Source organism: Homalodisca vitripennis, chromosome 7 (genome assembly GCF_021130785.1).
Source record: "Homalodisca vitripennis isolate AUS2020 chromosome 7, UT_GWSS_2.1, whole genome shotgun sequence".
Taxonomy (NCBI): domain Eukaryota; kingdom Metazoa; phylum Arthropoda; class Insecta; order Hemiptera; family Cicadellidae; genus Homalodisca; species Homalodisca vitripennis.
In genome coordinates this window covers 139247138-139260932 of record NC_060213.1, presented here as the reverse complement: position 1 = coordinate 139260932, position 13795 = coordinate 139247138, and the positions used below count along the sequence as shown (strand labels likewise).

Sequence of the window (13795 nt, the reverse complement as noted above, 5' to 3'; positions counted from 1 at the left end):
AAACGAACTGCCGATTGTTAGTTTATTTTTATTCTTGGAAGGTCCAGCTTATTGGAAGGAAAAGTGTACACAAATAAATAAATTTAAAAAAAGATACCGACATTAAAACAATATGCTACATTATTACACATTGGTTAAACTAAAATACACTTATTTATACTATCATACAGATGTACAATTGTGCGTTTAATGTTAATACACAAAACAAAGCTAACACATATCCGAAGACCATTTAACCGAGGAAGAATAAAGTTGGGCAAGAATTCATGAACTTATCTCAACTAATTGGAAAACGGAGTGATGATTCAAATTGAAACGTTAGAGAAACGAATAGAACGTATGAAGGGTTTGTGAATGTATCGATGTGTGATGAGGAGATTTAATGCTTAGAACGAAAGAAACGCATCTGGCAATGTGGAAACATTGAGGTGGTAAGAGATTAAATAAAACGTAAGCCCGACGATAGAATATACATGGTACAGCAGTGGAGACGAGTGAAACATCGGCATTAGGTAACTTTCTTCTAAAAACGACTTTCATCTTTTTTTTGGAATAAATAATAGTTTTAACTTATTTACAAATAATGCAGTATAAAACTCTATATTTGTCAACTTGCTTCTGTATAAAAGCAACGGTGAATAAAGAGAGGACTTATATACAACTTTACGCTATGTGATCGCAGAACCACTCTTACTCACAGCCTAACCATTCAGCCCTTCCAAAATTTTACATTTGATCGTATCGATAATTTATGAGTTAACTTACACATAACAGACTGTAACAAAATGACAACATGAGTATTAACGTAATATTACGGAAGCTTGTTCTTTGTTATCAGTTCTGAGCACAAAATAGTTTCTAGGTGTGTTCAACATTTCTTTACAGTTTTACATTATTTTTATGTAATGCTTTCCTTAAAAGTATAAATATTTGAGCTGAAAAACAAAAATATGTGCATTAATTATAATATCACAATAACCATTATGCTGAGATGTGAATGTATAATATACTATGAATACAACATCATTCCAATTAAAGTTGAGGCATTTTTATTGATTCAATTACTAATTACATATATGAAGAAGCCTCGAGTAAAGCGTTCAAAATACAATTTCTGATGGAGGGCCGATGCCAGCAACTCCTATCCAACTACAAGTCTGACATATAAACAACTTAGCCTAACAGTCTACAACTATCCGACTCTTCCACCTCCCTCTGCTCGGAACTGGTGAGGCTAAGTACATAGCCTACAATAGTATTTCAGTAATATCGTTTCCCTTATCATATTCACTGCTATAAAAAATATCATCTGTTTTCGATTTTTTTTTTTATTAGGAAGTGACGTGGTTTTTCCTTCCTTAACACGTGCGTGTTGATAGTTTTTGAAAAATAAAACATTACGACTTATACGTGAGTAGCTGATAGACTGTTTACTCGGGAATGTTTTGAAATAAAAGTTTAATTTCCCCACTTTTTCATTAAAATTGTGTGGAGAACTAAAATTAAAAATTGTGAAAAATAAATATTAGACTGGTAGTAAAAACATTAAAACACTTTGTCCAAAAACAAATTAATCACAATGAAAAACGAAAAAAAAAAAAAAAAAAAACTCCATATGAAACTACTCACGCATAATTACAACATATTCTCGTACGTACTTTGCCAACTTAACCAGTCGAAACCAACGGATGTATTGTTTTCATGATGAACAAATGATGGATGAGGAGAACAGAACGTTCTACTGAGACAGTCGTGTGCTGATGAGGGTACATTATATACAATGAACTTAGAAAATACACGTAGGGTCCACTACCACTGTAGCGTCTACTCAAGTCACTGGACACTATCAGATGCTGGGACCAGCTGGCGTCCAACGGTTCCTCCGTCTGGTCGTCTCACTTTGTAAAAGTGTCAAACGTGGGGAGCAAAACATCTGTTTTTTGTCACTTTCGGGCCAATATACTTTGCTGAAATACATGTATAACAATTTTCAACTGAGGTCTTGTTTAGGAGTACAATACGTACTCCTCAACAATGTCTTTTAAAAATATGTACGATTAGAAATACTATCATTCACATAAATTGAAACCAGTGTCATTTTGAATGTGTAAGCACTAAAGTATTACATAAATTGATCGAAAACTGTGGTTATCTAGAAAAAACAGTGATTTATAAAATGTAGGCATAAATTTATATTATGAATCGATTTGACTTTGAATGGATATAATTCACTATACCACATAGTGAATAACCCACTTCTGCAGTTTGACTTATAACCCAACATTGAAATAGCGTAATTACAATATTTAATCTTTTTATCGTTTTATAGTCTTTACCAAGCAAGTTTCTGTGATGATTTCTAATAAACATATTTTTTGTTGTAAATTTTACAAATAACTGAAATACATCTCTTATCATTAAGTTAGATCTCTTTTGTTCTTTAGGGTACTAATCTAAATCTTGGATAGTTAGATGTAAACAATGAATTAGAATTAGACTAACCAATTTGTATCGGACCCAATCCATTCAATTTGACAAACCCATTACTCAAATTAGAGCAAATCATGGTTTAATACACTGGCAATATTTAAGCAATATCAATTTATGCAAATGAATCAGATCAAATTGTATTATACTTAATAAACATGCAGTTGATAGGCTTTAAATATTCAGTGAATGAGCTTCTGGAACCAAATCTCAAGGGAGCTAAATCAAATTTTAGAACAAAATTTGAAAAGTCCATAAAAACTTTCATTTTTGAATAAATAAAATGCCTTCACTCAAGATGTCTTATTAAACTAATTGTTTCTTAAATTGATTTTATTTAGTTACAATAAAATAATTAATGTCATCTTTACTTGGATGAGACTTAAAGTAATTAATTTAATTTAAATATTAAATAATTTAGAAGGTGACAATCCAACTAAATTGGATTATAATTCCAATTAATGTACAATTAATTAATATTGCCATTGATTTTTCCCAACAAGAGATATTGAATCATTATAGAAAGTCACTAATGCAGTTTGTTCCTTTGAATTTGTGGATACTATTTTCCCACATAATTATAGCCAAAAATTATAATGGTTAAATGAATTTAAAATCAGTAGTGACAATACTAAATTCAGTTGTTACGATGATTTTTAAATTTTGACAGTGTTTGATGAACGTTGAAGTACTTTTTTGACAATAATTTACCACCTTTTTTAGCAAAATGTGGAGTTAAAAAAAATTTGTACAGCCACTGTTTGACACTTTTACACGTAGTTATAATTTTGAAATTTGAACGTTTGCCGAATATTGGATAAAAACAGCAACCGTTGGACACCACTTGGTCGATATGTCATTCTAGAGAGTGTGGGCACTAATGGCATGTCTTGGCGCGTGCTTTGACCTTATTTTATTTTTAGTGAATTCACTGGGGGTTGGGAACTTTTTAGAAATAACCCATATTGAAAAAAATCACTTTGAAAACCTTTGCCTGTTTGTGGATCACGCATTTACTTCAGTAAAACCGACAAATAAAAAAATGTTATTACAAAAATATTAATATTTTGAAAACTTTTTGTAGTTTAAATCAAAGATTTTACACTGCGAGGAGGTTAGAAATAGAAAAAATTAAAAACCTTATTGTTATTCGTAATATTGTCAACTTTGAATTAAAAAAAAATATAATTTAAAATAAAACCATTCTTTAAAAAAAGTAATATAATACATCATAACAGATATTTGTTAAAACTTACGTAAAAGCAGCAGTTTGCATTTCAACATTTACGCGTAAATAAATCCATATAACGTAGTCGGAAACGACTATAAATTTATAAAACGATAACAATTTTGAAATTTAAATATTTTTTAAGACAATAGAGTTACCGGTAAAAAAAATTTGTTTAATGTACTCTGGAAAGAAATCAGTTTTTGAATAATTAGTGTAAAACGAACAGCCTAGCTTCTATGTATGACGGATATAAGACTGTGCAAAGGATAGGTTAAATGAAGCCCTCCCCCAGCTTGGTCCCTCGCCAGATAAACATGCCAAGTGCAGCCTGCCTAATGTTACAGCACGACATCAGGCAGGGCTTGAATGCACTAGGCCGTGACCTTGCGCTCCTTGTAGTAGATTTCCTCGGACTCCTTGTCACAGAGCAGTAGTACCACTGCGCCAAACAGGAAGATGGCCGCGCCCCAGCCCACGCCGTAGGCCCAGCCGAACTCCCACACTTGCCGGTTGCCTGTGGGCAGACAGCCAAAGTCAAATATCATGCATTCCAGAACAGGATACTCAGTTTAGACAGTATTACTCAGGTTTCGTACATTCTGGTAATGTTGGATGTTGTGTACCACTGAAAAAGCAGAGTGATGCCCTTCACAATATATACTATATAGTAAGTCTGCACATGTGAATTTATTTCTGGACAAGCCAGTGTTGCAAATCTCCTTTATTATATATGAAATATATATTTTTATACATGGCAAAAAAATGCATGTTTTTAGGGTTCTTCTTCTTCTTCTATGGGGCGGCCTATTGCCATGCACTTAACCCTTTGAGTGCCGCAGCGTCTACATAGTAGATGTTGTTAAATGTGCATAAATTGCCGGCATCTACCCAGTAGACGATTTGTATTTAATTAATATCACATATAATTCATTTTTGTTTTGACAAATAACTTATTTCACGGCAATCTACAAGTTTCGAACAATCAATTGTGATTGATTTTTATTGTTCACCGCCCCCTTGTAGTTATTTGCCAACAGAAAAAAAAACAGATGACGCAATAGTTGGTCAGCTGCTACTTGTTGCCATTAACTACACAGTTTCGTTTGTTGTGTGTTTACATTGTGCTAGTTTCGTGTGTTTATGCTGAAAACTGTTGTTATTACTATTCTGCAATTGTGTTCAGTAAAACTTACAATGCATTTATAAACTTCTTTTTTCGTGTTTAGTGACGTATATTTTATTGTTGGATTGGTGATGAAGTAAAATGCAAGTTCCAATCAAACTATTGATTTTAGGTGAAGTAAGGTTATATTGTAGGCCTGTGTATATTTTTATATACTTTTTATATAATTAGTATTTTACAGTAGTCTTACTTCATTGAGTGAAATAGGATAGTTATAATATTGTTTCTAAACTTTTGACAAACTTGAACAAAAATGTTGTATTTTGTATATATTGCAGTATCTGGTTAAATATTACTGTAACACACCATATTATGCATGATTTTTGTTCAGTTTTTCATGCTCTTTCATATGGTATAGCTAAAAAAAAATTAAAAAAATATTGTATAAATAAAATTTTAGTTCAAACTTGAAATTTATTTTTTTTCATTTTTTAGTTTTTTGTTATAACCTATATTCTTTTTGTGTAAATAAAAATAAAATTATAATATTATATGGAAAAAATACCTAGTTTTATAACACACAAACTAAAAAAAAATTATTCAAATCGGTTGAATAGTTTTTTTCCACACACGCTTGCAAAACAGAAGGAAATGCTCCGGCAATTTATGCGTATGACTTGGGAAATATGCCGTGGCACTCAAAGGGTTAAGCCTCAAGGGCCTTTTGCACACACCGTAAGCACACCATGAGGCCTACCAGTCTGTGATTTCAGCAGTTTACAAACCGCCGAAAACAACCTATCAGGTCCTCTTGGGGAAATTCACCACCCTTGTCCAAGCTACCAAAGATGGCATACCGCTCCCTTGCTATTGCAGGACAATCAAAAAGCAGGTGTTCAGCAGTTTCCTCCTGCTCATCACACATTCTACAGAGTGGATCCTCCCGTAGGATGCTGACTCTGTTAAAATGTTTCCTCAGGTGACCATGCCCGTAATCAGACCTATATTTTAAGGGTTAATTAAGGTTGTAAATGTGAACATTTTTTTGCCAAAAAATTTGAGCTCACCAATGATGTTTTTTTTGAGTAAATTAAAAATTTGCTATATGCATGTGGGCTGTTAATTTTCCTGTTCATCTTGAGACTCGTAAAGGAAAAAACAAAGCTACAAAACAAAATTTAATTTTATATTTATTTACAAACGCAACATATAGTAATAATGAAAAATAATGAAATCGGGTATAATAAATAGTTACAAGAAATGTTCAAAAATCATTAACAAACATTTGCCGTTTACCCCCACTTCTGCTGCTGTAGTGACGATATGTACTCATAGTTTGTCTAACTCTAAATCGTTTACTGGTGTCATACACGGTAATCCTAAAGAAAAAAGTAAAGCTGATGAGATATTTTGGAGGCCTGTAGACAGGGGTCATATCTCCTAATTTATCATCTTGGATCTAGCTGGTCGATAAAATTCCACAACACATGCCTATTGATTAAAAAATCAGTCTTTAAACACAACAAAGAGCATTGGACAATATTTAACCAGAACAACACAGAAAAACAGAACAACGGAAACAACACACAAGGAGGAGGCTGACCGGTTCGGACATGGTGAGATTAAATATCATGCAAAAATCAATTCATAGAGACAAGTTGCCTTGATGATATTGTAATGTAAGAGTCAACAATCAATTTGAAGTGTTTTAAATCTACCAATTTGGGTCAAGTCTAGATCTAATTATGGTTCGATGCTGCATGGCGATTTTGGTTTTCTGTAATATGTTGGCATTTGGTTGGTTAATTTAGTAGTGGCTAACTGATTTTATTTTGTTGCTATTGATACCCTTAATACGTATCCTAGAATTTTAGATTTTCCAAACTGTAAGAACCAGGCAGTATGCCTATACAATGCAAATTGGAACTTTCAATCTTAGATTGTCCAAACTGTAAGAACCTCGTACACAATACAAATTGGTACCTTCAATCATAGATTCTCCAAATTGTAATAATCAGGTTGTGTGCCTATACAATGCAAATTGGAACCATCAATATTAGATTCCCGAAATTGTAATAATCAGGTTGTGTGCATATACAGTGCAAATTGGAACATTCAATCATATATTCTCCAAATTGTAAGATCCAGGTTGTATGCCTATACAATACAAATTGGAACCATCAATATTAGATTCTCGAAATTGTAATAATCAGGTTGTGTGCCTATACAATACAAATTGGAACCTTCAATATTAGATTCTCGAAATTGTAATAATCAGGTTGTGTGCATATACAGTGCAAATTGGAACTTTCAATCACTTATTCTCCAAATTATAAGATCCAGGTTGTGTGCCTATACAATACAAATTGGAACCTTCAATATTAGATTCTCGAAATTGTAAGATCCAGGTTGTATGCCTATACAATACAAATTGGAACCATCAATATTAGATTCTCGAAATTGTAAGATCCAGGTTGTGTGCCTATACAATACAAATTGGAACCTTCAATATTAGATTCTCGAAATTGTAATAATCAGGTTGTGTGCATATACAGTGCAAATTGGAACTTTCAATCACTTATTCTCCAAATTATAAGATCCAGGTTGTGTGCCTATACAATGCAAATTGGAACCTTCAATATTAGATTCTCGAAATTGTAATAATCAGGTTGTGTGCATATACAGTGCAAATTGGAACTTTCAATCACTTATTCTCCAAATTATAAGATCCAGGTTGTGTGCCTATACAATGCAAATTGGAACCTTTAATATTAGATTCTCGAAATTGTAAGATCCAGGTTGTGTGCCTATACAATACAAATTGGAACCTTCAATATTAGATTCTCGAAATTGTAATAATCAGGTTGTGTGCCTATACAATACAAATTGGAGCCTTCAATATTAGCTTCTCGAAATTGTAATAATCAGGTTGTGTGCATATACAGTGCAAATTGGAACTTTCAATCACTTATGCTCCAGGTTGTGTGCCTATACAACACAAATTGGAACCTTCAATATTAGATTCTCGAAATTGTAATAATCAGGTTGTGTGCCTATACAATACAAATTGGAGCCTTCAATATTAGATTCTCGAAATTGTAATAATCAGGTTGTGTGCATATACAGTGCAAATTGGAACTTTCAATCACTTATGCTCCAGGTTGTGTGCCTATACAATACAAATTGGAACCTTCAATATTAGATTCTCGAAATTGTAATAATCAGGTTGTGTGCCTATACAATACAAATTGGAGCCTTCAATATTAGATTCTCGAAATTGTAATAATCAGGTTGTGTGCCTATACAATACAAATTGGAACCTTCAATATTAGATTCTCGAAATTGTAATAATCAGGTTGTGTGCCTATACAATGCAAATTGGAACCTTCAATATTAGATTCTCGAAATTGTAATAATCAGGTTGTGTGCATATACAGTGCAAATTGGAACTTTCAATCATATATTCTCCAAATTATAAGATCCAGGTTGTGTGCCTATACAATACAAATTGGAACCTTCAATATTAGATTCTCGAAATTGTAATAATCAGGTTGTGTGCATATACAGTGCAAATTGGAACTTTCAATCACTTATTCTCCAAATTATAAGATCCAGGTTGTGTGCCTATACAATACAAATTGGAACCTTCAATATTAGATTCTCGAAATTGTAATAATCAGGTTGTGTGCCTATACAATGCAAATTGGAACCTTCAATATTAGATTCTCGAAATTGTAATAATCAGGTTGTGTGCATATACAGTGCAAATTGGAACTTTCAATCATATATTCTCCAAATTGTAATAATCCAGGTTGTGTGCCTATACAATACAAATTGGAGCCTTCAATATTAGATTCTCGAAATTGTAATAATCAGGTTGTGTGCCTATACAATGCAAATTGGAACCTTCAATATTAGATTCTCGAAATTGTAATAATCAGGTTGTGTGCATATACAATGCAAATTGGAACTTTCAATCATATATTCTCCAAATTATAAGATCCAGGTTGTGTGCCTATACAATACAAATTGGAACCTTCAATATTAGATTCTCGAAATTGTAATAATCAGGTTGTGTGCATATACAATGCAAATTGGAACTTTCAATCATATATTCTCCAAGTTGTTAGATCCAGGTTGTGTACCTATACAATACAAATTGGAACCTTCAATATTAGATTCTCGAAATTGTAATAATCAGGTTGTGTGTCTATAAAATGCAAATTGGCTTTCGGCTCCTGGAATATGAAGCAATATTAATAATTTCAATGTGCACTGTTTAATTTTATCGTTTAATCATTACATAAATAGAAATATAATAAAATGTAACTGTAGCCAGAATTAAAGAAACTCGGTTATGTCAAGGAAATTTCATAATTTAATTATAGTGACGATAAAAAAATATGTTTTCATAATGGAGAGAAATTTTACTATTTTGTCTCGACTAATAGACACAATGTGAAGTGAACATAAAAAAGAAGAACATAAATAACGTTTTACTCTTTGAAACATTTTAAATTAAGAGAATACAATGGAAATTAATCTATTGTGTCTCTGCTACGACAAAGATTCAATTTACTTAATTAGAAAGAGTGCTTTCTGATTACGGACTGAAGGTGACTAAAGAGAAAGTAATAAGGAATTGCTTGTCTTAGTAATTAATTTGAAGAAGAATCACTAGAATTCTTAATCAAATATCGTAAAATATATATAAATTTGTTATTAGTTTTATAACAATAAACTAACCATGCAGTTAGATACCTGTAATAAAGAATTAATCACAGTTACTCGTTAAATTAAAGTCCTAATATTTTATTACAGAAAAATTGAATAATTTTGGCATCCCTGTCCTAAACAGTTAAAAAAGTAATTAAAAAGCAGACTACATTAATTAAAGTTAATTTAATTAGCCTTAGAACCAGAAATCGAAGGCTTTGAGAGTCTACAGTAAACATAGTTTATTAAAAATTAGTGTAAGAAAGTTGTAAGATATTATTCTAAACTCTTCCTCCAAATAAAACGTCTGTAACAATATTAATTACAAATAAACATATATTTTGGTTACAATTTGAACTGCAATGATTTTAATTAAAAGATGACAAGCCTTTAGCTGTACAAAACAACTTCCGTTAAAAAAATATTTATGATAAAATTAAGTAATTTGATTGGTGAATTCTTACATCTGTGTGTATAAACTATTAAGTGTTAACAAACTTTGTTTTTATTCTCATTTAAGCCTAAGCATCAGCTATGCCGGCTTCAAAGTGCACTGTTTTTTATTTATAAGTACATGATTGGACCTCCCCGGGATTTGAACCCATGATCTCTCGGTTAGAGAGCCGAGACTATAACCATTAGTCTACGCAGGAGGACTGTAAACAAACTTGAATAAGAATTTAATTTTAATAGGTAGATGTAAATAGAATAACTATTTGATAAGCATACTAAACGTACTTTACCTTAGTTACATATTATTTTTCACAGACATTTTAGTTTTATCTATTTTCTTGGCAGTACATATTAGGAATGTGACAATGCGCAGAATAGTAAATGTCACGATGACGTATCTAGATGGATACGTGTTGAGTAAAGGATTAAATCACATATTGTGTTTAATCAAACGTATACTATTGTTTTAAATGAGGTTTACACCATGTAATTAAAATATGATTATGTTATTAAATTTAAAAATTAAATTAAAACGCATATAGAAAAAATGTTGTACAATAACTGTAATTTCTTGGTTCCCTGGTACTTAGGTAGGTAATTTAATAACAAATTTTAATTACATGCTGAAAACCTGATTTAAAATAAGTATATGTTTGATTAAACTTTTGCAACAGGTATAACAATTTTCTTTAGCCTAAATCAAGACAACCAAAATATTGCTATCTTTTTACATGCTTTCTTTTAACACTTGAATAATAAAAAAATATTTCAACAACATTGCTACATAATATTATTAAATTCCCTAAACAATAAACTTAAATTAAGTAAAATTTCAAACAAAACCTAGAACTCATTTTATGACAACACACAAAATTTAAAATCCTGTAATGTTGGGACCACAATAAAAAATACAAGTTAAATCTTCTTTATACAGGGTGATTCAAAACTAAACGGCAATCTCTCGAGAGCTTATTCTATAGCTAAAAACAAGTAAAAAAGTTCATATAACCATATGCCCGGAAACGCTTCGTTAGCGAGTTACGCCTAGCGAAAGATTTCGCCCGGATTTCAGAACCCTTGGTGAAGTCAGGCCGTATAAAAATGGTAAAGGTAGTTACAAAGATACAAATACGATTGTTTTTTATGTTTTTATATCTGACAAATTTATTAAAATTCGTCCCAGAGCTGTAAATGCAATACTTTCAGAGATATCTTACGTAAAACACAAGAATTGGTGCAAAGAAATAACACATTTTTGTGTTTAACGTAAGATTACTTCCATAAATGTTAAATAAAGGTCATTTTTTTCTTAAACAGATTTGTAGAACATTTAATTCTGAAAAGATTCATGTGAATTACTTAGGAAAAAAATTAATAATAGGTATTGAAATTTAGCTTTATTTAAAAATAAAACAGACGCACAAAAATGCATATTCTTATCTGCATAAAATATTAACTAATGTTTAGGTTGTGAGTAACAGCTGATCATTTATTCAACACTTTTTATCGTCATATTTTCTTTGCAAAGGTTGGCAATATCAGCTGATCAACAATTAAGTTCATGAAGTAATATTTGAATAACCTTTATGGAGGTTTTTGTATTGTGGCGTGTGAAGATTGTATTTTGTGAGATCCTGTGATTATTTGGAAATATTTTATACAAGTGTATAAAATATTTTATTAAATATTTATTTTTAAAATATTTTATTAAATATTTATTTTTAAAATATTTTATTAAATATTTATTTTTAAAATATTTTATTAAATATTTTTATAAAAGTGTATGTAATTATCTTAGTAAATAATGGCAGATAATGTAAATGGTATGTATTCGTTTGAAGAGTATACGGACATGATACTGATTTACGGCAAAGTTAACAAGAATGGTTTAGCTGCAGTTCAGGAATATCGTGATACTTTTCCACAACGAAGAACACCTGATCGCAAAACATTTGAAGCTGTGGAGAGACGACTTAGAGAAACTGGTAGCTTTAAACCGAAGCGAATAGATACTGGTCGTCAACGTAGCGCAAGGAACTATAATAATGAACAAGCAATAATAAATGCTGTAGAATTATCACCAACCACAAGCACCAGACGATTATCACGTCAGTTAAATATTTGCCAGTCAAGCGTATGGCGGACACTTCATGAAGCACAGTTGTACCCATTCCATATAACACGTGTTCAAGACTTATTACCGCAAGATCTTAATAAACGGAAGATGTTCTGCCGCTGGTTAAGAAGAAATTGTTTACGACATCAGTATTTTCTTCGGCGTATTCTCGTTACTGATGAATCCTGTTTTACTAGAAATGGAATTGTAAATTTTCGTAATACCCATACTTGGGCGTACGACAGCCCACATGAAACTGCGACGAGGCATTTTCAACATACATTTTCAGTCAATGTATGGCTTGGTGTTCTGGGTGATAATTTTATTGGTCCATTTTTCCTCCCTAATCGACTTAATGGAGTAGCGTACTTAAATTTTTTAAGAACAAACCTGCCTACCCTCTTGGAAGATATTCCTGTTCAAAACAGAATAAATGCATGGTTTATGCACGACGGAGCACCTCCACATTTTTCTAATGATGTGAAAAACTATTTAAATGATACATACGGTAGACAATGGATTGGTCGAAATGGACCAGTAAAATGGCCACCACGTTCTCCTGACCTCACGCCAGCAGACTTTTTCTTATGGGGTTGGATGAAGTCAATTGTTTATTCAAAACGGATTAACACCATAGAGGAGTTACGTAATCGCATTACAGAGGCGGCAGAAACTATCAAGAATGCTCCAAACGTTATGAAACGCGCTAGAAAAGAGTGGATTCGTCGTGCGAAAACGTGCATTGCTAACAACGGAGGACACTTTGAGCAACTATTATAGGTGATTATTACAGTTTTATAAAGGTAAATACATTTTATGTTAATGTTCAGTCTAGAATAAATGATCAGCTGTTACTCACAACCTAAACATTAGTTAATATTTTATGCAGATAAGAATATGCATTTTTGTGCGTCTGTTTTATTTTTAAATAAAGCTAAATTTCAATACCTATTATTAATTTTTTTCCTAAGTAATTCACATGAATCTTTTCAGAATTAAATGTTCTACAAATCTGTTTAAGAAAAAAAATGACCTTTATTTAACATTTATGGAAGTAATCTTACGTTAAACACAAAAATGTGTTATTTCTTTGCACCAATTCTTGTGTTTTACGTAAGATATCTCTGAAAGTATTGCATTTACAGCTCTGGGACGAATTTTAATAAATTTGTCAGATATAAAAACATAAAAAACAATCGTATTTGTATCTTTGTAACTACCTTTACCATTTTTATACGGCCTGACTTCACCAAGGGTTCTGAAATACGGGCGAAATCTTTCGCTAGGCGTAACTCGCTAACGAAGCGTTTCCGGGCATATGGTTATATGAACTTTTTTACTTGTTTTTAGCTATAGAATAAGCTCCCGAGAGATTGCTGTTTAGTTTTGAATCACCCTGTATAGCTAAGAATACATAGCACTGCAATACGGAAGTGGGAGTCGTATAGAAAATAAGTTTTTGATTCTATGTCAGTGAAAGACTGTTCCTACAGGCACAGCTCCACTGTTCACTTCTTCATTATAAATGCAACGAAGCCGATGGGAACAAATTTTATTACTTGTATTAAAAACCTTTAATTAAGGATCCGCAAAGGAGGATTCGTCCAAGACAAACAAACCTGGCTCAAAAGACAAAAACCAATTAAGGCGAAGGACCGACAGACTCTCG

The 13795-nt window shown here is 31.9% G+C and overlaps 1 protein-coding gene across 4 annotated transcripts in view; it reads right to left on the bottom strand.

Annotated features, from left to right (window-relative positions):
* Positions 1-12: 12 nt before the first annotated feature.
* The window catches only part of LOC124366414 (transmembrane protein 47), a 431582-nt gene continuing 417799 nt past the window's right edge, over positions 13-13795 (bottom strand). For all 4 annotated transcript variants that reach the window (XM_046822952.1, XM_046822953.1, XM_046822954.1 and 1 more), the window contains one exon: positions 13-4232. In XM_046822952.1, coding sequence (XP_046678908.1) covers positions 4090-4232 — 143 coding nt within the window. In that variant the 3' untranslated portion in view covers positions 13-4089. The remainder of the gene's footprint in view (positions 4233-13795) is intronic.